Below are 24161 nucleotides of genomic sequence, written 5' to 3' on the forward strand. Positions count from 1 at the left end.
ACTGCCTGCCTGCCCAGCACTGTCTGAGCTGCCTGCCTGCCCAGCGCTGTGCTGAGCTGCCCGTCTGTCCCGAGCCGTCAGACGCCCGTCTGTCCCGAGCCGTCAGAGCCGCCCGTCTGTCCCGAGCCGCTAGAGCCGTCCGCCAGACAGGAGCAGCCAGAGCCGTCCGCCAGACAGGAGCAGCCAGAGCCGTCCGCCAGACAGGAGCAGCCAGAGCCGTCCGCCAGACAGGAGCAGCAGAGCCGTCCGCCAGACAGGAGCAGCCAGAACCGTCCGCCAAACAGGAGCAGCGAGAAGCCGTCCGCCAGACAGGAGCAGCCAGAGCCGTCGCTAGACATGACAGCCAGGCATCGCCGCCATGACAGCCAGACCGTCAGCCAGCCATGACCAGCCAGAGCCGTCAGCCAGCCATGACCAGCCAGAGCCGTCAGCCAGCCAGGAGCTGCCAAGCCAGCCAGCATGGAGCTGCCAGAGCCAGCCAGCATGGAGCTGCCAGAGCCGCCAGCCAGCATGGAGCTGCCAGAGCGCCAGCAGCCAGGAGCTGCCAGAGCCGCCAGCCAGCCAGGAGCTGCAGAGCCGCCAGCCAGCCAGGAGCTGCCAGAGCCGCCAGCCAGCCAGAATCTGCCAGAGCCGCCCGCCAGCCAGGATCTGCCCCTCAGTCCGGTGCTACCCCTTGGTTCAGTGGGGTTGATATGGAGGGTGGTTGTGGTTAGGAAGCCACGGGGGCGATTAAGGAGGCGGGAAAAAACATTGTTTAAGTGGGGTCCACGTCGCGCCCTCATGGACTCTGTTTCTGACAGTTTGAGCAGACACATGCACATTTGTGGCCTGCTGGGGGCATTTTCAGGGCTCTGGCAGTGCTCCTCCTGCTCAAAGGCGGAGGTAGCGGTCCTGCTGCTGGGTTGTTGCCCTTCTACGGCCTCCTCCACGTCTCCTGATGTACTGGCCTGTCTCCTGGTAGCGCCTCCATGCTCTGGACACTACGCTGACAGACACAGCAAAACTTCTTGCCACAGCTCGCATTGATGTGCCATCCTGGATGAGCTGCAGTACCTGAGCCACTTGTGTGGGTTGCAGACTCTGTCTCGTGCTACCACTAGAGTGAGAGCACCGCCAGCATTCAAAAGTGACCAAAACATCAGCCAGGAAGCATAGGAACAAGAAGTGGTCTGTGGTCACCACCTGCAGAATCACTCCTTTATTGGGGGTGTCTGGCTAATTGCCTATAATTTCCACCATTTGTCTATTCCATTTGCACAACAGCATGTGAAATTTATTGTACACAGTGTTGCTTCCTAAGTGGACAGTTTGATTTCAAGGCAGCTCAGACAGCGCTGGGCAGGCAGGCAGCTCAGACAGCGCTGGGCAGGCAGGCAGCTCAGACTCTGGCTGCGCTGGAGAGGAGGAAGGCTCTGACAGCGCTGGACAGGTGGGAGCAACTGGAGAGAGAAGACGGAGAGACAGCCTGGTGCGGGGGGCTGCCACCGGAGGACTGGTACGTGGAGGTGGCACCGGATATACCGGACCGTGAAGGAGTACACGCGCTCTTGAGCACCGAGCCTGCCCAACCTTACCAGGTTGAATGGTCCCCGTAGCCCTGCCAGTGCGGCGAGGTGGAATAGCCCGCAGTGGGCTATGCTGGCGAACCGGGGACACCATTTGTAAGGCTGGTGCCATGTACGCCGGCCCGAGGAGACGCACTGGAGACCAGATGCGTTGGGCCGGCTTCATGACACCCGGCTCGATGCCCAACCTAGCCCTACCAGTGTGGCGAGGTGGAATAGCCCGCACTGGGCTAAGCACGCATACTGGGGACACCGTGCGCTCCACCGCATAACACGGTGTCTGACCAGTACGACGCCCTCTCACTCCACGGTAAGCACGGGGAGTTGGCTCAGGTCTCCTACCTGGCTTTGCCACACTCCGCGTGTGGCCCCCCCCCCAAGAAATTTTTGGGTCTGACTCTCGGGCTCCCAACCGCGTCGCCGCGCTGCCTCCTCATACCAGCGCCTCTCTGCCTTCGCTGCCTCCAACTCCGCCTTGGGACGGCGATATTCCCCTGGCTGAGCCCAGGGTCCCTTGCCATCCAGGATCTCCTCCCAAGTCCAGGAGTCCTGTGTCTGTTTCTGCTGCTGCTGTCGCTGCCCTTTTCCACTCCGCTTAGTCCTTTGGCGGTGGGTGTTTCTGTAACGATAGTCATTTTCTTCCTCCTCCTCGGACGAGGAGAGGCGAGAAGGATCGGACCAATACGCAGAGTGGTTCGTTTCCATGGTGATTTAATATATAACATAACAATATGCGATACAAAATAACAAAATAACTACCGTGACAGTCCCGTGTGGCGAAACACTGACACAAGAACAAACACCCACAAAAACCCTGTGAAACCCCGGCTGCCTAATTCTCAATCAGGGACAACGATTGACAGCTGCCTCTGATTGAGAATCATACCAGGCCGAACACACAAAATCCCAACATAAAAATCACACATCGACAACCCACCCAACTCACGCCCTGACCATACTAAATAAATACAAAAACAAGGGAAAACAGGTCAGGAACGTGACAGGGGTGCTCCCTCTGCTGTTTCCTGAAGTCCACGATCATCTCCTTTGTTTTGTTGACGTTGAGTGTGTGGTTATTTTCCTGACACCATACTCCGAGGGCCCTCACCTCCTCCCTGTAGGCCGTCTCGTCGTTGTCGGTAATCAAGCCTACCACTGTAGTGTCGTCTGCAAACTTGATGAGTGAGTTGGAGGCGTGCATGGCCACGCAGTCTTGGGTGAACAGGGAGTACAGGAGAGGGCTGAGAACACACCCTTGTGGGGCCCCAGTGTTGAGGATCAGCGGGGTGGAGATGTTGTTTCCCACCCTCACCACCTGGGGGCGGCCCGTCAGGAAGTCCAGGACCCAGTTGCACAGGGCGGGGTCAAGACCCAGGGTCTCAAGCTTAATGACGAGTTTGGAGGGTACTATGGTGTTAAATGATGAGCTGTAATCGATGAACAGCATTCTCACATAGGTATTCCTCTTGTCCAGATGGGTTAGGGCGGTGTGCAGTGTGGTTGCGATTGCGTCGTCTGTGAACCTATTGGGGTGGTAAGCAAGTTGGAGCCGGTCTAGGGTGTCAGATAGGGTGGAGGTGATATGATCCTTGACTAGTCTCTCAAAGCACTTCATGATGACGGAAGTGAGTGCTACGGGGCGGTAGTCGTTTAGCTCAGTTACCTTAGCTTTCTTGGGAACATGAACAATGGTGGCCATCTTGAAGCATGTGGGAACAGCAGACTGGGATAGGGATTGTTTGAATATGTCCGTAAACACACCAGCCAACTGGTCTGCGCATGCTTTGAGGACGAGGCTAGGAATGCCTTCTGGGCTGGCAGCCTTGCGAGGTGAAAATTCTGAATAAAAATGTAAAAGTAAGCTATAGGCCTGATATTGAATTGACACAGTGTCTGATCACTTTGTCTGCCAAATAGCCTATATGTTCTACAAACAAGATAACAGCCTGTAAATGGTGAATTTTCTCACTTGACATAAAAGGGGAAGTAAGTCACCTCCCGAGAGGCGCAGCTGTATCACAACTGGCCTTGATCGGGAATCCCATAGGGTGGCGCACAACTGGCACAGCGTCGTCCGGGTTAGGGGATGGTTTGGCCGGGAGGGCTTTACTTGGCTCATTGCTCTCTAGCGACTCCTTGTGGCGGGCCGGGTGCCTGCAGGCTGACCTCGTCGTCAGTTGAACGGTGTTTCCGCCGACACATTGGTGCGGCTGGCTTCCGGGTTAAGCGGGCGGGTGTTAAGAAGCGCGGCTTGGCGGGTCATGTTTTGGAGGACGCATGACTCGACCTTCGCCTCCTGAGCTCTTTGGGGAGTTGCAGTGATGAGACAAGATCAAAAAAGGGGCAAAAAATTTGGAAATAAAAGTAGGCAAAATCTTTAGCACGCCTAGGTTAGGCTATAGGACCAATCCCTTATGCAGCCCCCCAAAATAATAAATAGACGGCTATAATTACATTTCGCGGGGTGGCTGGGTTATTGGATGGCAGATATGTTGTCTTACCTCCAATAGTAATAACAGTAATCGCTTTTAGTCATTGGTCCGTTTCTCAGTGGCCAGGATTGTCCTTCAAAAACCTATTTGCCTCTTCGGGAGTTTTGAAGTGTGACAGGGCTCATTGGTGAAGAATCCTGAATGCGTTTGGGTATTTGAATCCCCTGAAGATGCCTTGGGTTAATGAAGTGTTTCTTCACCTCGTCAAACTCTCGGCGCTTTCGACGTATTCCAGCTGACAGGTCTTGGTGCAAGGTGAGTTTAGCGTTTTACACTGGAATGGTGTTGATTTTCACCGCCTGTAGCACTCGTTCCTTGTCAGTGAAATCTCAGGAAACGTATGGCGATTGGGCGCGGTGGTTGTCTGGCTGCTGGTGGGGGCCTCAGTGCTCGGTGAGCTCTCTCCAGTTCTATGGGCCTATCGGTGGACAGGTGGAGCCACTCTGGGGGGTTGTATTGTAGGTAGCGCATCAGTGACATGTTTCCCTCTTCTTTTTTGGACAGGGTTAATAGAACACAGTTATTCCTTCACCCCCTATTTTCCAGGTCCTCTGTTTTCTCTTCCAGATGCTCTGTTTCCTTTTCAGCATATGCTATTGTTTTCACTGCACCTGCCATTGAGTTTTCCAATGATTGTATTCCCCACTCTGGCTCATCCAGGCGCCCTACGTTGATGGCTATCTTGTTGTTGATGTCAGGCAAGGCATTTTCCAGGGTCGTCACTTTGTCCCCTATCACACTGAGCTGAGTTTGATGTTGAGTTCTGTATGTTTGGATCTCAGCTCAGAAAGGATGTCTGCGACAGAGGATGAGGTTGGCAGTTGTTGGGCTTCGGGAAGGGACGGTCCTCATGCTCCTGGCTAATGGCGCTAGCTTTTTCTGAAGCTAGTTGTTTCTCTGAGGCTTTTTCCACTGCTATTGCTCGAGTCAGCGCAAAAATGTCACTTTTGTAACCACCATGGATTTTTTGACTAAAGCTAATGGGGTTTAACTTGAAGTGAAGGTAAGAATAAGAATTGGAAATTACTTGTGCGGAGCTGTCAGTTCATGCGGCCACCTTGTTCAAGGGTCACGTGATCCCCCCCATTATTGATGATATTAACATGTTAACCCGCTCTGTTTTCCTTTCACCAGGGGATACCTGTATTCAGGCCTAGAGTTTGGGGCGGAGTGCTACTGTGGCCACAAGATCCAGGCCCCCAACGCCTCTGAGAGTGAATGCATCATGCAGTGTAAGGGCGACAAGGGCAACCTGTGTGGAGGGGCCAATCGCCTGTCCATCTACAGACTGGAGCTGAGCCAGGAGTCAGCGCGCCACTGTGAGCTTTAACCACCTATCACCACACTCCACCTGGGCATGGGTACTCCACTAAGGGGGCATGGTGCACCCCACACAATGACAAACAGAGGGGTACTGATAGGAGCAGCCAGGCAATCATACCACAGTGCTGTTCTCTTTCAACATGACTGACTTCTACCTCATATTATAGGCAAAAAAAAAATATTTTAATTATAGGTTAACTAACTGCAAACTAGATACTTGAAAGGATTCTACAGTCCCTGGCACTGTTTTGCAATCAATGCTAATAAATTATGCTAATAAAATATTTATTTATTATAATTTATTGTTTATTTATTTATAATTTATTTGCGTTTATTTATTTTATTTTTACAGGGACAGTGCACATTAATCAACGTTTCAGTAAAAGTGCCGGTTTTAGCCAGCCGGCTAATTTTCAACCGCAGTCCCTGGGCAGGTTATTAAAAACAATTATACCAAAGACAATCTATAGACAATTACACTATAGTTTTTGGTGGTTTGACGGTGAATTCTTTTGCCAGGGTCGGGTGCAACCCGGTTTAGTTGTTTACTTTTCCCCCAAAGAGCTGAGCTACCTAGCCCAGCGAGCCGTGTTTTTCACTTTAACACGGCTCTTGTTTTGTGAGAACAAAAACCCTGGTGTGCCCTAGAAAGCCTACGATCGCCAAAGGGCTAAATCAAAAAAATCGAGACAGCCGTGTTGGACTCGAGACAGCCGTGTTGGATTATCAAGTTTGATCCCCACAGTGAATTATTTTAAAGTTCAATACAAATCTAGATATTTCATGAAATACTACTACATTTATCGTCACACAGGACCACGTGCTGACATAGACCAATCACGGGCCGGCAGGCTACAAGGAGGCTTCTGGTTGACTCTCTCATGCAGGATGAAAACGACCACATGAGCAATTTTTTGGTGCCGTTCAGGCCCATTCAGCAAAATGGCAAACTTCAAATTCAAATACTTCCGGCTTCATACGCCATCAGGAGTTTTCCACAGGAATACATGGATGATGTCCGCGTTATCGCTATGTACTGATATTAATGTCTATGGGTGGGACGGGTAGTTAAGTGTGATAGGATGTTCAGAGGCAACAGGGTAGGGTGCACCTCCTCCCTCTCCTTTTACTCCCTCTCAAACCCTTCCTCCTCCACCACTTCTACTATCTCCTAGGTCTCTTAAACGATACGCACATAGACACCAATCCACAATCTATGGTAGTATATCTATTGGAAGAGGCTCCAAGCTTGTTTATATTCGGGGTTAAAATAACAACACTGTTCTGTAATTGTTGTTATTTCTCCTTTTTTCCTGTTTGCTGAAGCATGCATATTCCAGATGGCTGAGCATTGCTCTTTTTCAAATGTGTTTGAGCATGCTCTGACACCTCTGACCCTGATCGCAGTAATCATGTGACAAGAACCCCGCTGCATGCTTCAAAAGAGGAAATGAACGGGAGGATGTTTTGCCCTCTGTTGTCCTCTGCACTGCAGACTGTTATCATCAGGTTGCCTGGGAAACAGTGCAGCCTCCCATTTTCCCCTCTGATCAGCAGCAGAACGTTTGTAGAGACATAAGACCCAAATCTCTGAGTAAAAACTCCTACCTCTCGTTCACCCTTTCCTTTCCCGTTATCATGTCCCTTTCCCCTATCTCTATATACCTATTTGTAATACTGAATCAGAAAGATCATGTGTAGTCTCCCCACACATTAGACCTAGGCTAACATACATGCACTTCATGCAGCTTAATATTTGCATCTATGATATGTTACCATGATGAGTAAGACACACAGACCTAATAGAGTTAGAATGGTGCTCTAGTTCTCGGGGCCCTGGACTGATAATTTATATAGTTAAGTGACACGCTAGCCGAGGAAGCTCCAATTAAGCATTTCATTACCAAAAAAGGAAAGGGTGTCTTTTTTGAGACGGCAGGCGGAGGAGATAGAGGAAGATGGACTTATTGACAGAGAATAGCTGAACTGAGAGACAGAGAGAGCGAGCGAAAGTGTCAATGTGCCTGTTATTTGCTGTTCTACAGTATGGTTGGCCTGTTATTTACTGTTCTATAGTGTGGTTGGGCCTGTTATTTGCTGTTCTACAGTGTGGTTGGGCCTGTTATTTACTGTTCTAAAGCATGGCTGGGCCTGTTATTTGCTGTTCTACAGTATGGCTGGGCCTGTTATTTGCTGTTCTACAGTATGGCTGGGCCTGTTATTTGCTGTTCTACAGTATGGTTGGGCCTGTTATTTGCTGTTCTACAGTATGGCTGGGCCTGTTATTTGCTGTTCTACAGTATGGCTGGGCCTGTTATTTGCTGTTCTACAGTATGGGTGGGCCTGTTATTTGCTGTTCTACAGTATGGTTGGGCCTGTTATTTGCTGTTCGACAGTATGGCTGGGCCTGTTATTTGCTGTTCTACAGTATGGTTGGGCCTGTTATTTGCTGTTCTACAGTGTGTGCACTGTGGTAGCCCATAGGGACAGCTTGAGGCTAAAGGGTGTTGAGACAGCCAGTGCAGGAGAGCCAGGCAGTCCCTGATCCAGTGCAGGCCACTGCTGGGTCAGGGCCTCATGCTTTGTGTTAGGTTCCTAGTGAGGCCAAGGGAGGGGTCAGTGGATACTATAGGGGTCAAACTGAAAGCTTTGTTCAGTCAGAACACACATGAAAATGTGTTAGTGATTGATACTAATCTAGTATGTTGTGTTTGTCCTTGGTTCAGATGGGAGTGCCATCTTTAAGGGGTGCTTCCACAGGCCTGACAATGTCACCCTGGCCCTGCCCATCAGCGCTGTCATCCAGAACATGTCAGTGGAGAAGTGTGTGGACATGTGTACGGAGAAGGTGAGGGAAATGTACATATTGTGATGTGTGAGATTGTGATGTCTGTTTGCTTGGTATTGTTTGAGTGAGAGCAGGTGTATTTGTGTTATGTGCATGTGTGCGTACATGTCATGTGTATGTGTGCCTGCACATGCTTCCACTGTAAAAAAAAATCTCGTTGTTTCAACTATTTATTATTAAGTAACTGCTGATGTAAGACGTCAATGTGATGTCAATGTGTGTCGAATATGTAACTTAACATTGTATGTTAAAAACACTGTGTGTGTGTGTGTGTGTGCGTGTATCAGTGTGTGTATCATATGCCTATACATCATCTTTCTCTCTCTGATGTTCCTGTGCTCCCTCCTTCCTGTCCTCCAGGAGCTGTCCCTAGCAGTCCTGGCTGGAGACAGGTGTCTCTGTGGGTTCCCCACCCCCCACTTCTCCCTCCATGAGATGGAGGATGAGGACATGTGCCTGCACCGCTGCCATGGCGAGGAGTTTGAGAGCTGTGGGAATGACGAGTACTTTGTGGTGTACCAGACACAGGTCCAAGGTAAACAAGCCACTATCTGTCACTGACCTCATCCTTCTAAGCCCTCTCTAGTTGTAGTGACTGGATATAACTACATCAATTACCATTACCAATGTTATTCATATTAAAGGATGGATTTCCATGTATTTGTTTTGATGCTCTTTAAGTAGAAGAGAATGGCAGAGTGCTGGAAGTGGTACAGGAAACCATTTGTGTACAGTGTTTCTGAGCATGGGTGAGAGTGTTCTTGTGAAACAGCTAGCCCACTGCTTTCACACCATCACCAGTTGATTTGATTTATTATGATTCCCATTAGCCGACACCAATGGTGACAGCTAGTCTTTGTGGGGTCCGACAAATAACGAAAAATACATTGCAGATAAAATACATTACAATTTACATTTAAAAACATTAACATGTAGTGTGTGTGTGCATCTATAAGTACATACACACAACAAGTAGGTCACATGGGGGAGAGGTGTTGCTTTATTTGTTTTTTGAAACCAGGTTTGCTGTTCCCTTGCGCTATATAACATGGAAGGGAGTTCTATGCACTCATGGCTCTGTATAATACTGTACATTTCCTTGAATTTGTTCTGGACCTGGGGACTGTGAAAAGACCCCTGGTGACATGTCTGGTGGGGTAAGTGTGTGTGTCAGTGCTGTGTGTAAATTAACTATGCAAACAATTTGGAATTTCCTCAACTCTTAGCCAAGAGTGACTGGAATGCATAGTATTAATATTAGCCCTCGGATTACAATGAAGAGCAAGATGTGCCGCTCTGTTCTGTGCTAGCTGCAGCTTAACTAGGTCTTTCTTTGCAACACTTGACCATATGACTGGACAATAATCAAGATGAGATAAAACTAGAGCCTGCAGGACTTGCTTTGGGGAGTGTGGTGTCAAAAAAGCAGAGGAACTATTTATTACGAACAGATATCTCCTCATCTTTACAATCATTGAATCTATATGTTTTGACCATGACTGTTTACAATCTAAGGTAACACTAAGTTATTTAATCTCCTCAACTTGTTCAACAGTCACACCATTCATCACCAGATTCAGCTGCGGTTTTGAATTTAAGGAATGATTTGTACCAAATACAATGCTCTTAGTTTTAGAGATTTTCAGGGCTAGTTTATTACTATCCACCCATTCCAAAACTGACTGCAACTCTTTGTTAAGGGTTTCAGTGACTCATTAGCTGTGGTTGCTGATGCACATTAGCTGACTCATTAGCTGTGGTTAAATCATCAGCATACATGGACATACATGGCAGGTCATTGGTAAAAGTTAAAAAGAGTAGAGGGCCTAGAGAGCTGCCCTGTGATACACCACACTTTACACTACACTTTACCATCACCATGGATGCTGCTGCTGCTTTTTTCTCTCACCTCAGTGGATGGATGCCCAGAGAGGCTGTGAGCAATGCTGCCCTACTGCTGCAGCAGCTCTTCTTACATTCAGAACTGGAAATAGAGGCTCTAATAAGCAATGTACAACAACATACTGTTCTGGACCAGTCATATTATATAAGGATACAATAAAAAAACAGTCAAATACATTTTAAAACGTAAACATTCTGTAGTATACACATTGGCTATATAAATTGCACAATTCTTTGTTTCTTAATCACTGGCCATGTTTCATGTGACCTTTATTTTCTGCTCCAGTATGACGAAAGCCTGTGCATCAACAGCTGTCCCAGAACACAAACTGACGTATTGTATCATCTCTTGCTTCCTTAAAACAGTCTCCAGAGTTGCAACATTATAACCACCACAGGGCTGCTCTCACACCAACCAAGTCCTGCAGTCACACAGTGGTGGAAAAAGTACTCAATTGTCATACATGAGTAAAAGTAAAGATACCTTAATAGAAAATGACTCAAGTAAAAGTGAGTCATCCAGTAAAATACTACTTGAGTAAAAGTCTTACTTAAGTATTACTTAAGTATTGCAAGTAAATGTAATTGCTAAAATATACTTAAGTATCAACAGTAAAAGTAAAAGTATAAATAATGTAAAATTCTTTATATTAAGCAAACCAGACAGCACCCAAGTGTGTGAATTTGGAGAAAAAAATCCTGTCCTGCTAAGCATTGAAAATTAGTATTTTTGAGAAAAATTGAGTATTTTTGGGTGTTAGGGAAAATAGTAATGTAGTGACGTAAAAGTAAAAGTTGTCAAAAAATAAGAATAGTGAAGTAAAGTCCAACAAACTACTTAAGTAGTACTTTAATATATTTTTACTTAAGTACTTTACACCACTGCAGTGATGTTACTCACAGGCCTTTGCCTTGTAGTACATCACATTACACTGTTGCTAAGCAGGAACTTGTATCAAGGGTGACTTAGCTTACACATATATGAAGCAATCTCTAGTTCAAGAGTGTCATTGTATTTGTATTTGTTAGGGATCCCCATTAACCAAGGCAGCAGTGACTCTTCCTGAGGTCCAAATACATTAAGGCACTTACATTACATATAAAACAAAATATAAAACATTACATCATATTATATTATTACACCACTACATACAGTGCATTCGGAAAGTTTTCAGACCCCTTGACCTTTTCTACATATTGTTACGTTACAACCCTTATTCTGAAGTGGATAAAATATTTGTTCCCCCTCTTAAATCTACATACAATACCCCATAATGACAAAGCAAAAACAGTTTTTTTTTTTAAAGAGGTGAATCCTGTTTCCATTGATCATCCTTGAGATGTTTCTACAACTTGATTGGAATCCACCTGTGGTAAATTAAATTGATTGGACATGATTTGGAAGGGCACAGACACCTGTCTATATAAGGTCCTTCAGTTGACAGTGCATGTTAGAGCAAAAACCAAGCCTAGAAGTCGAAGGAATTGTACGTAGAGCTCTGAGACAGGATTGTGTCGAGGCACAAATCTGGGGAAGGGTACCAAAACATGTCTGCAGCAATGAAGGTCCCCAAGAACACATTGGCCTCCATCAATCTTAAATGGAAGAAGTTTGGAACCACCAAGACTCTTCCTAGAGCTGGCCAAACTGAGCAATCGGGGCAGAAGGGCCTTGGTCAGGGCTCCAGAGTTCCTCTGTGGGGATGGGAGAACCTTCCAGAAGGACAACCATCTCTGCAGCACTCCACCAATCAGGCCTTTATAGTAGAGTGGCCAGACGGAAGCCACTCCTCAGTAAAAAGCGCATGACAGCACGCTTGGAGTTTGCCAAACAGCACCTAAAGGACTTTCAGACCATGAGTGAGAAACAAGATTCTCTGGTTTTATGAAACCAAGATTGAACTTTTTGGCCTGAATGCCAAGCGTCACATCTGGAGGAAATTTTGCACCATCCCTACAGTGAAGCATGGTGGTGGCAGCATCATGCTTTGGGGCAGTTTTTCAGCAGCAGGGATTGGGAGACTAGTCAGGCTCGAGTGAAAGAAGAATGGAGCAAAGTACAGAGAGAGGTCCTTGATGAAAACCTGCTCCAGACCGCTCAGGACCTCATACTCGGGTGAAGGTTCACCTTCCAACAAGACAACGGCCCTAAGAGCACAGCCAAGACAACGCAGTAGTGGCTTCGAGACAAGTCTCTGAATGTCCTTGAGTGGCCCAGCCAGAGCCTGGATCGAACATATCTGGAGAGACCTGAAAATAGCTAGGCAGCGACGCTCCCCCTCCAACCTGACAGAGCTTGAGAGGATCTGCAGAGAAGAATGGGAGAAACTCCCCAAATAGTGTGTGTGAAGAATGGGAGAAACTCCCCAAATACAGGTGTGCCAAGCTTGTAACGTCATAAGCAAGAAGACTCAAGGCTGTAATCACTGCCAAAGGTGCTTCAACAAAGTACTGAGTAAAGGGTCTGAATACTTATGTAAATGTCATATTTCAGTTTTTATTTTTAATACATTTGCAAAAATAAAATAAAAACTGTTTTTGCTTTGTCATTATGGGGAATTGTGTGTAGATGGGTCTGAATAACAAATGCACTGTATCTACAATACAAAATATATAATACCACCATACAACAATAGTACAATGTATGTGTGTAGAGTGCGTATGCTAGCACTTGTGTGTGTATGCATGTGTCTGTACCTTTGTGTGTGTCTCTTCACAGTCCCTGCTCCCCGCTGTTCCATAAGGTATACTTTTACTCATTCTTAAAATCTGATTCTACTGCTTGTATCAGTTACCTTATGTGGAATAGAGTTCCATGTAGTCATGGCTCTATGTAGTACTGTGCGCCTCCCATAGTCTGTTCTGGACTTGGGGATTGTGAAGAGACCTCTGGTGGCATGTCTTGTGGGGTATGCATGGGTGTCACTACTTCTTAACAAAATAACAAAACAAGTAGCGATGAGGTCAATCTCTCCTCTACTTTGAGCCATGAGAGATTGACATGCATATTATTAATGTTACCTCTACGTGCACATTTAAGGGCCAGGCGTGCTGCACTGTTCTGAGCCAGTTGTAATTTTCCCAAGTCCCTCTTTGTGGCACCTGACCACGCGGCTGAACAGTAGTCCAGGTGCGACAAAACTAGGGCCTGTAGGACCTGCCTTGTTGATACTGTTGTTAAGAAGGCAGAGCAGCACTTTATTATGGACAGACTTCTCCCCATCTTAGCTACAGTTGTATCAATATGTTTTCACCATGTCAGTTTACAGTCCAGGGTTACTCCAAGCAGTTTAGTCACGTCAACTTGCAAAATTTTCACATTATTCATTATAAGATTTAGTTGAGGTTTAGCGTTTAGTGAATGATTTGTCCCAATACAATGATTTTAGTTTTTGAAATATTTAGGACTAACATATTCCTTGCCACCCATTCTGAAACTAACTGCAGTCATTTCAGTCGCTGTAGTAGCTGACATGTATAGTGTTGAGTCATCCCCATACATAGACACACTGGCTTTACTCAAACCAGTGGCATGTCGTTAGGAAAGATTGAATAAAGTTAGTGGCCTAAACTGCTGCCTTGGGGAATTCCTGATTCTACCTGGATTATGTTGGTGAGGCTTCCATTAAAGAACACCGTCTGTGTTCTGTTAGATAGCTAATTCTTTATCCAAAATATGGCACGGGGTGTAAAGCTATAACACATATGTTTTTCCAGCAGCAGACTATGATTGATAATGTCAAAAGCCACACTGAAGTTGAAAAGAATTGCCACCACAATCTTTTTATCATCAATTTCTCCCAGCCAGTCATTTGTGTAAGTGCTGTTGAATGTCCTTCCCTATAAGCATGCTGAAAGTCTGTTGTCAATTTGTTTACTGTAAAATAGCATTGTATCTGGTCAAACACAACTTTTCCAAAAGTTTATTAAGGGTTGGTAACAGGCTGATTGGTTGGCTATTTGAGCCAGTAAAGGAGGCTTTACTATTCTTGGGTAGTGGAATTACTTTTGCTTCCCTCCAGGCCTGAGGGCACACACTTTCTAGTAGGCTTAAATTGAAGATATGGCAATATTGTCCGCTATTATTATCCAGATTGTCAAACCCTGGTGGCTTGTCATTGTTGATAGACAACAATACTTTTTTCACATCTTCCACACTCACTTTACGGAATTCAAAAATACAATGTTTGTCTTTCATAATTTGGTCAGATATACTTGGATGTGCAGTGTCAGCGTTTGTTGCTGGCATGTCATGCCTAAATTTGCTAATCTTGCCAATTAAAAAATCATTAAAGTAGTTGGTAATATCAGTGGGTTTTGTGATGAATGAGCCATTTGATTCAATGAATGATGGAGCCGGGCTTGCCTTTTTGGCAAAAAAATCATTTAAGGTGCTATATCATTTCTTTTTCATAGTACAGTTTATTTTTTATGTTTTATTTAGCTGAGTCACATGATTTCTCAATTTGCGGTACGTTTTCCAATCGGTTGTGCTGCCAGACCTATTTGCCATATCTTTTACCTCATCCGTCTCAACCATAAAACATTTAAATTCCTCATCAATCCAAGAGGATTTAACTGTTTTTCAGTAATTTTCTTAATGGGGGCATGCTTATTAGTAACTGGAATAAGTAATTTCATAAATGTGTCAAGTGCAGCGTCTGGTTGCTCCTCATTACACACCACAGACCAGAAAATATTAATTACATCATCAACATAAGAATAATTTCAATACTTATTGTATGACCTCTTATACACTACATTATGCCCAGCCTTTGGAACTTTGGTTTTCCTAGATATGGCTACTATATTGTTATCAATACATCCTATGGATTTGTATACTGCTTTAAAGCACATTTCTGCAGCATTGGTAAAGATGTGATCAATACATGTTGAGGATTTCATTCCTGTGCTGTTTGTAACTACCCTGGTAGGTTGACTGTAACCTGAACCAGGTTGCAGGCACTGGTTACAGTTTTTTCTTGACTAAAGCCAGTCAATATTTAAATCACCCAGAAAATATACCTCTCTGTTGAAATCACATACATTATCAAGCATTTCACACATATTATCCAGATACTGACTATTAGCACTTGGTGGTCTATAGCAGCTTCCCACAAGAATGTTATTTAGGTGAGGCAGATGAACCTGTAGCCATATTACAGTATTTAACATGAGATCCTCTCTAAGCTATACAGGAACTGTTTTGAATATAGACCGCAACACGACCCCATTGGCATTTCTGTCTTTACGGTAGATGTTATAACCATGTATTGCTACCACTGAATCATCAAAGGTATTATCCAAGTGAGTTTCATAGATAGTCAGAATGTGAATGTCATCTGTTACAAGCAAGTTATTGATTTGTCTTTACAGTGCAGGACATTTGAAGCAATGACTGGATTTCAAAGGCATTACATATTTTTTCCTCTATAGTAGAAATGTCTGCTCTAGGTCTAGGATGTATGACCCTGAAAGAGCTGTCTATGTTCACCAGTCCTTCAGGGGCTTATAGAAGCCGTTTGAGATTCCTACTGTCAAGCTAAAGTACAGAGACCCTTTGACATTCTCACTCACTGTCCAGCTATTTCAATTCTGTGGCAGGTTAATAAGACTATTTTTAGTAAGGAACACAAATAAGTCTGTGTATTTAATTTTCTCATTCATTATTGTGTATCACGTGTGTGACCTGTGTTCTATCCTGTGTTCCCTCAGATAACCGCTGCATGGACCGGCGCTTCCTGCCCACGCGTTCCAAGCAGCTGATTGCCCTGGCCAGCTTCCCCGGGGCTGGCAACACATGGGCCCGCCACCTCATAGAGCTGGCCACCGGCTTCTACACAGGCAGCTACTACTTTGATGGCTCCCTCTACAACAAAGGTACTGTAGGCCTCACCTAGACGTAAAATATGACATGGGTACTGGCTAGTCATACATCGGGAAGTCATGCAGTCACTTACACAGTAAAAATACACTTTATGCATTTCCATATATATATATATACACTACCGGTCCAAAGTTTTAGAACTCCTACTCATTCAAGGATTTTTCTTTATTTGTACTATTTTCTACATTGTGGAATAATACTATGAAAACTATGAAATAACACATATGGAATCATGTAGTAACCAAAAAAGTGTTAAATTAGGTTGAGGTTGGGTGATTGTGGAGGCCAGGTCATCTGATGCAACACTCCTTCTTGGTCAAATAGCCCATACACAGCCTGGAGTTGTGTTGGGTCATTGTCAAGTTGAAAAACAAATTATAGTCCCACGAAGGGCAAACCAGATGAGATGGTGTATCGCTACAGAATGCTGTGGTAGCCATGCTGGGTAAGTGTGCCTTGAATTCTAAATAAATCACAGACAGTGTCACCAGCAAAGCACCCCCACACCATCACACCTCCTCCTCCATGCTTCACGGAGGGAACCACATATGCAGAGATCATCTGTTCACCTACTCTGCGTCTCACAAAGACACGCCGGTTGAAACCGATATGGACTCATCAGACCAAAGGACAGATTTCCACCGGTCTAATGTCCATTGCTCGTTCCTTGGCCCAAGCAAGTCTCTTCTTCTTATTGTTGTCCTTTAGTAGTGGTTTCTTTGCAGCAATTTAACCATGAAGGCCTGATTCAAGTCTTCTCTGAACAGTTGATGTTGAGATGTGTCTGTTACTTGAACTCTGTGAAGCATTTATTTTAGTTGCAATTTCTGAGGCTGGTAACTCTAATGAACTTATCCTCTGCAACAGAGGTAACTCTAGGTCTTCCTTTCCTGTGGCGGTCCTCATGAGGCTCTCAGTTTCATCATAGCGCTTGATGGGTTTTGCGACTGAACATGAAGAAACTTTCAAAGTTCTTGAAATTTTCTGCATTGACTGACCTTCATGTCCTAAAGTAACGATGGACTGTCATTTCTCTTTGCTTATTTGAGCTGTTCTTGCCATAATATGGACTTGGACTTTTACCAAATAGGGCTATCATCTGTATACCACCCCTACCTTGTCACAACACAACTGATTGGCTCAAACGGAAAGGAAATAAATTATTTTAACTTTTAACAAGGCACAGCTGTTAATTGAAATGAATTCCAGGTGACTACCTAATGAAGCTGGTTGAGAGAATGCCAAGAGTGTGCAAAGGGTGGCTACTTTGAAGAATCTCAAATCTAAATATGTTTTGATTTGTTTAACACTTTTTTTGTTACTACATGATTCCATATGTGTTATTTCATAGTTTTGATGTCTTCACTATTATTCTACAATGTAGAAAATAGTACAAATAAAGAAAAACCCTTGAATGAGTAGGTGTGTCCAAACTTTTGACTGGTACTGTATATATATACTTTTTTCTAAGGCTTCAAAGGTGAGCGAGACCATTGGCGGAGTGGTAGGACCATCTGCATTAAAACACATGAGAGTGGCAAGAAGGAGATTGAAGCCTTTGACGCCAGCATCGTCATGATCCGCAACCCTTACAAAGCCCTCATGGCTGAGTTCAACCGCAAGTATGGAGGCCATATTGGATTCGCCTCGCAGGCCCACTGGAGAGGGAAAGGTGAGACTTTAGCCAATGATGACAACATGTTGTCACTGTGTCCACAAAAAGTATCTCGTCCTCAGCGAATGCCAAAGCTTATTTTTTAAACTTTTTTCGACCTACTGTATTTGTGCATTGTGTCCTTCCTCTGTCTTGCAATGAAAATTATTCATCTAATCAACTGTCAGTTACACTTTATATTACAGTGCTCTTTAATAAACTGTACTTATACTGTACTTAGGGTTAGGGTTGGGGTTGAGCCGAGGTGTGGACATGAAGCTAGAGTTTGGGTTAGAGCTAAGATTAATAGGGTTACTGCTGTAACTACAGTGTAAGTACAATCATTAGTAATTACAATACTTGTAACAGTAATTACATTAGTATAATTACACAGTAATAAGGGTATGTGATGTAAATTATTGATGAGTCATGACTAGGTGAAATCAACAGATATGAACAGGCTTGGCATACTGTGGATATGCCTTTTCCCCATCATGCTACTGCATGCCCATTTTCAGTGGCTCTCTCTTTATTAAAACCCCCTAGAGTTTACTGATGCACCAGTGCTTTAATTTAAGTAACATAATAAAATATTCCCCATCAAAACCCAGTCACATGACTCATACAAATGAATGGAAGTAGTTTTGTGCCAACCAAAATAAGGGGTTAAATGTGTGTAAAAACAAAGCAAATATATTTCCTGAGCTTTCTTATAACTTTTAGATATAGGACAGACACTTCAAAACCTTATTCCTTATAATGGAGTTTTTATTAAGTAATGTGGTCAACCACAGAGGCTTTCAATATCAGAATGATATAATGGGGTTTTGGCCTCATGTTGTAAGATGGGCAGAATTGTTTTTGGTATGTTGTCATATTATAAATGTTTCCCTCCACACATTTCAGAGTGTGTCAGTAACCATGGCAACCAGCTCCTATCTGAAATCCCTTGTAAGTTTGGGAACATATTTTCTAAATAAAAATTACTTTGAGCTGATTTCCTGGTGATTTTACAGTCTTTTATGTCTAACAACTTGGGGGCCCAAATAGAATTACCCACGGGACAAATTTGGCCCGTTAGCTGTCTATTGGGGAACCCTGCCATATTCTCTATACTGTGTATTGCACAAAATAGGGAATATGGTGCCATTCGAGATGGAACCTCTGACTCAGCAGGACATTGTGTAAGAGTCGGCCCCAGCTGTGTAATCACCGGCCCCAGGCCTTAAAGGGGGGCTGTACTGTAGGTTGTTATGATGACGTTAGAGTTACTGTTAGAGTTACTGATGCCTTTTAATGCACTGCAGCCTCACAATTACCTTGAATGCAAAACAAATTATTTTGGCGGTAGTGTTTGAATGTTACACATGCATAAGTATCGGTAGGCTATGTGTCATATTCGGAAGTGGTCTCTGGATGATTACGTCAAATTATTGAATTTGTCAAAAAGATTATCTTACAATCCCTAAACCAACAATTATCCCTGACCTACATAATTAAGTTATTCACACAGCTCCTTTCAGTGTACTGTATTAGCTTTTTGCCTCCCTTATAGACTAACATTCTGTACTTCCTGATGTCCAGAGGGGCTCAACAACCTTGGTCCATGGCCACTGTAACTGAACTCCAACTGACTGACAAACAAACAAATCTCTATCTATTCACATACTACATTAAAATAGTTGAATTGTACTCTCCTACTCGGATTAGGACTGCCTACTGTATTTACCAATGCTTCATGGCATACAATGCATGAGGTTTGTCAAGAGGGATTCAATAGCTGTGGTGTTTTGGCTCTCCAGATTTGGTTTCGCTATCTGATAAGGGAACTGTGGCAGACTGTTTCTCTGCTTCACTGCTGCACTTTAACATGCAATGTTCTTCTGCAGTTCACTATGGCAGTATAACTTCCACTCTCATATCATATGAATCCCCAAGCCTGCACTGCTAACTCAGCAGACTTACACTTTAACAACCATCCCTCTCCTCCTAATAAAGATACATGCTAAAGCAGCCCTGGTTTCGCCTGCCAACTCCTTTATGGACTGTGGCCTATAAAAGATTGAAAGGTTTCTGCAGTAAAGTATTCCAAAAAGGTACGGTGCACTGAACTGTCTTAGCAGTCAACTGAAGGACAGTGTATACTGTAGGGTGCTGGTAGACCTACTGGTGCCACAACAGTAGATCCCTATCCTAGCTGTCACCTGCTCTACAGTATGTCCCGCCCCTGCAGCTCTCCATTGACCCTGGTGGTAAATCCTGAGCCTCCCAGACTGCAGCAGGTCTGTCTGTTAAAAGGACAAAAACTTGCTTTGTTCTGTGTCATTAATTTAATCCCCCCAAGGAATCCCGGGTCTCAGAGAAGGCATTATGTGCTGTGATTACACTTGGTGAATTGCACCAGACCTCTTAAATGAAATAATATCAGTGTATTCTAAAATTACATTCAAATTAAAAAATTTCCTGCTGTTCGCTGGGCTGCTCATACAGCCAATAGTGCCTGTTTTATAGGTGTTTTCTTCCAATTTTGGATTAGAATTATTTACTTTGGATATAACTGATATATGCTAGAGATCAATTGTGTACCCTTAACTAAGATTTTAGGCCTTCTCACACAACTCAATCATTTTTCATCTGCTTCTGGTGTTCTGTGTTGTTTTGCAGAGTGGCCTGAGTTTGTGAAGAACTATGCTCCTTGGTGGGCGTCCCACACACGGGATTGGCTGCGTTATGGGAGGAACGTCCATGTGGTCCACTTTGAGGAGCTGAAGAGGGATCTGTTCTCCAAGCTCAAGGACATGGTCCTGTTTCTGGACCTGGAGGTGGCCGAGGACCGCCTGCTCTGTGTAGAGGGACAGAAGGACGGTAAATTCAAGCGCTCCGGCCTGCGTAAACTGGATTATGACCCGTACACACCTGAGATGCGCACTAGCATTGACGAACTTGTCATGACTGTAGACGCTTCCCTAAAGAAGAGGAACATGGCCGGGGTGCCGAAGGAGTACCGACCGACTCCGAGATAATATCTCCTCTCCTTTCCCTCTCTCTCTCTCTCTCTCTCCATTTCTCACTCTGTTCTTCTATCCCTTTCCTTCATTCTAGGATTAATTAATGGCATCCATGTCCAAATGGCGTCAAATATAAAAGTCACATGAACTGAAAATCAATGTGTAGGAAATACGTTTTTATTTAATATACTTCTCTGTTCCCCTCCACTTCTCTGTCTCCTTCTTTCTCACATCCCTTTCCTTTATTTGTTTGACTGACAGGCACACAACCGTATTGATTAGGACAACAGCATCATACTGTATACTGCTTTAAAAAGGACATTTAACTACTTGGCTGATGAACATACATTCAGCACAGCACTCTGAACATTGATTTTGATTTGACCTTTGACATTAGGAAACTCAAATACACACCAATGAAAAGCACTTCTCCCTCTATGCACGTGTGTGCGTTATGACTTAACGTGAAGGTACAGTAGCTGTGTTGGAAGCCCATCCAAGTAAATACTGGCTGGATTACTGTCAGCCGACCACAAAATAAAATCCCTGTTCATCGGGAAAGTGATGAAAAAGCACTGTAAGAAGTCTATTTATATGCATAATGTGAATTACGAATAGGATCTGCTGCTATCACAGATTAGGAGAACAATTACTCTTTTGTGAAATGGTTTGAAATGTCACAAAACCTTTTAACGTTCTGTCATTTGCAACTAAATGTTTTGTTTTGTTAGAGATGAAAAATCTATACCTCCACTTGCTGAATACAGTATGTTTGAGAGCTACTAGATTTAAAATTAGGAGGTGGTCAAAACCGTACTATTGGACTTGGATTTGGTTGGCGAAAACCCCCGTGTCCATCTAAAAGAGGTAATGAATGGGACTGAACACTTATCTCTCCATCTACCCCTGTGGACCCACCATGAGGCTAGATCTTCACTCTTCTCCTCATACTTCAGCAGTATTCTAACAAGAAGAGGTAATACAGCACCATCAAACAGCTGCTCTGCTTCTCTGAAGCAGTGGCCTCACTTAAAACGGTGCTGTATCAGTCTTACTGAGTCATTACATCTGTCCTTTTGGTTACTGGCAACAGCTCTGGAACACTAAATAATTAACCCTCCATAGTTTATTTTGACCAACAGGCTCTATGGAACACTCCTGACTCTTGTCAAGACAGCCTTTTCAATAACTAGCCTCGACTCATCGACAGCTTGTTCATCCTTGGTCTCCTCAGATGTGGTCAGCCAGACACACTGCGCATGATACATTTATTGTGGATTTATTGAATGTAGTTTTCTGCAAACAGCGCTATTTTGAAACGACCACTTCTGCTAAATGACTCTGCGGAACTTGTTGCTTTCCTTATAATGGTGGTTTGAAGCAAAATTACAATGTGGTGCCTTTTCTGTCAGCTGACTGTTGGCTTTAAGTTGAAATGTAGGGAAAATAAAATGATTACTAATATCAAATATTATTGGTAATGTGAATATATTATTGATGATATTTGATATTAAACTGTCCGCTTAATGCATCATCTGACACACTAGTGTCGAGAGTGTTCTAGCTTATGAAACAAAATACCAAGGATGTTGTTATGCAATGATTGCAAATATTGTGCCAGTGCAATGCACTGATCGAACGTTTGAGATTTCCATTTGGCTCATAGATCTCAATACAGGCAGGGAAGAGGCAGGGTTAACAATCAATAATAGTATGCCACCTCACTGTGTGGCTGAGGCACGTTAGATCAAAACCTGTGGAGTTATCAAGCATACCCTGATAGTTTAACACTTCAAATTATACCTTTTTATGGGGGGGCAGTCAAATTTGCCTGCCTATAATGACTCAAACACACCAAAATCAATCAAAATTCATATTTTGTCTCTGTTTGAGCTAAGAGATAATGAAGGTTCATTATTTAAATATTTGTCTTCATTTATTTAACTTGAATATGATCCAAAAAGTGTTTCACTGTAAGGTTAATACAGCTGTAGCATGTACTGTAGCTGAATGCTTACTACCCTAAAGGCCCAAAAGGCATTTATTCAAGTTATAGATGATTTGAGATTAGAGTTTTCCCCTCAATGCTTTTTTTTCTTGATATACGACCCCTGATCATTTTTGTTGAAGGTGAGTAATGCTGAAAGTGACACACCCCATATTCTAGATTGCTTTGGTTTCGCAAAACAAGCTATATAATAGTCCCAGCCATAGGTAAAGTGCAACAGAGAATAGAAAGCTAAAATACATCAAAAATAATCTGTAAGTGAAGCATTTGATTTTGTACACCCACCACTTTATGTTGACTGATGTATAATGTGTCTCTATTGGTCACATGTAGAAAGAGTGCAATGAAAGAAAAAATTCCTTCCAAAATATACACATATATTTTTATAGTACGTGCCACAAAATTACCAATATATTTATAATGCAACAAGTAAATGGGAGCTATCTCTTCTATTTTTGACATAGGACTTTTTTTTTGCTTTCATTGACAGGCTAGCACTATCTCGAAAGGGGTGTCACATTTGAATGTATTTTGTATGGAATGAATGTAATGTGATTATAAATAAGGTAATAGAATGGAAGTGAAGGACTGCGATTCCAAATAAACATGCAATCTGAAATAAATGTTGTATGGTAGTAAAAGTACACCAGACGCTGGTTAGTATGTATTTAGTCCATCATATCTTCAGACCTTCAGGAATAACAGTTAGATAAACTTAATCCCTGGCTCTGGATTGCAGTATAATGAAGACATGGCAGGGGAGCCAGCCGATGAGGAACATGGCTATCAGGGCAGTCATGACTCTAAAGGACTTGGAGGACCTGGTCATCCTGTTGGTCCTCAGTTGCAGTGGGATGACAGAGTAGCAGAAGATGATTAGGAGGAGCGGGAGCACAAAGCCGCTGACAAATCGACTCACAACTACAATTAGGTGGCTATTTTGGGATGGGTAGTTGTTAAAGCATGTTGTTGTGTAGTCTGTGGTGACATGACACATTATGGAGGCAATGCTGAGTGCAACAGAGATGACCCAGGCAAGGACCAAAACTGCAGAGGCTATCCTCACGGTACACTGGTTTTGGGCCCAAACTGGATATACGACCAGTACATAACGGTCAACACTCATGATGACCAGGAGGAAGATGCTGCTGAACATGTTAAGGAACATCGTGAAAGAGGTGAACATGCACATGAACAGCCCAAAGATCCATTCCTTTGTTACCATGTAGATGATGTTGAAGGGGAGACAGGCACAGAATATGAAGTCGGAGACGGCCAGGCTGAGGTACCATGTGGTGTTGACTGTCTTCTTCATCTTGAGACCAGCAATCGAGATGACCACCCCATTCCTACAAACCCCCAGCAGGAAGATAACTACCAGGAGGGAGGCGCATGAAACCTCTGTGAAGCATGTCTTGTGGGTTCTGAAATCTACATACTTGGGAGGAGTAAATTCATGAACTGACGTTGACAT

The 24161-nt window shown here is 43.9% G+C and overlaps 2 protein-coding genes across 2 annotated transcripts in view; one reads left to right on the forward strand and one right to left on the reverse strand.

Moving 5' to 3' along the window:
* Positions 1-23331, forward strand: part of LOC111974677 (sialate:O-sulfotransferase 2-like) — an 88648-nt gene extending 65317 nt beyond the window's left edge. The window contains exons 4-9 of the mRNA XM_024002593.2: positions 5192-5376; positions 8107-8228; positions 8589-8763; positions 15846-16010; positions 17489-17689; positions 20336-23331. Coding sequence (XP_023858361.1) covers positions 5192-5376; positions 8107-8228; positions 8589-8763; positions 15846-16010; positions 17489-17689; positions 20336-20694 — 1207 coding nt within the window. The 3' untranslated portion in view covers positions 20695-23331. The remainder of the gene's footprint in view (positions 1-5191; positions 5377-8106; positions 8229-8588; positions 8764-15845; positions 16011-17488; positions 17690-20335) is intronic.
* A 71-nt stretch (positions 23332-23402) lies between these two features.
* Positions 23403-24161, reverse strand: LOC111974678 (chemerin-like receptor 1). The gene has a single exon (XM_024002594.2). The coding sequence runs from the start codon at positions 24159-24161 to the stop codon at positions 23403-23405; it is 759 nt and encodes a 252-aa protein (XP_023858362.1).

This window comes from Salvelinus sp. IW2-2015, linkage group LG15, assembly GCF_002910315.2.
Source record: "Salvelinus sp. IW2-2015 linkage group LG15, ASM291031v2, whole genome shotgun sequence".
Taxonomy (NCBI): domain Eukaryota; kingdom Metazoa; phylum Chordata; class Actinopteri; order Salmoniformes; family Salmonidae; genus Salvelinus; species Salvelinus sp. IW2-2015.

Bases quoted from the DNA above. Each gene is read 5' to 3' on its own strand.
- LOC111974678 (XM_024002594.2), bottom strand. From the start codon at position 24,161: ATGTCAACGTCAGTTCATGAATTTACTCCTCCCAAGTATGTAGATTTC.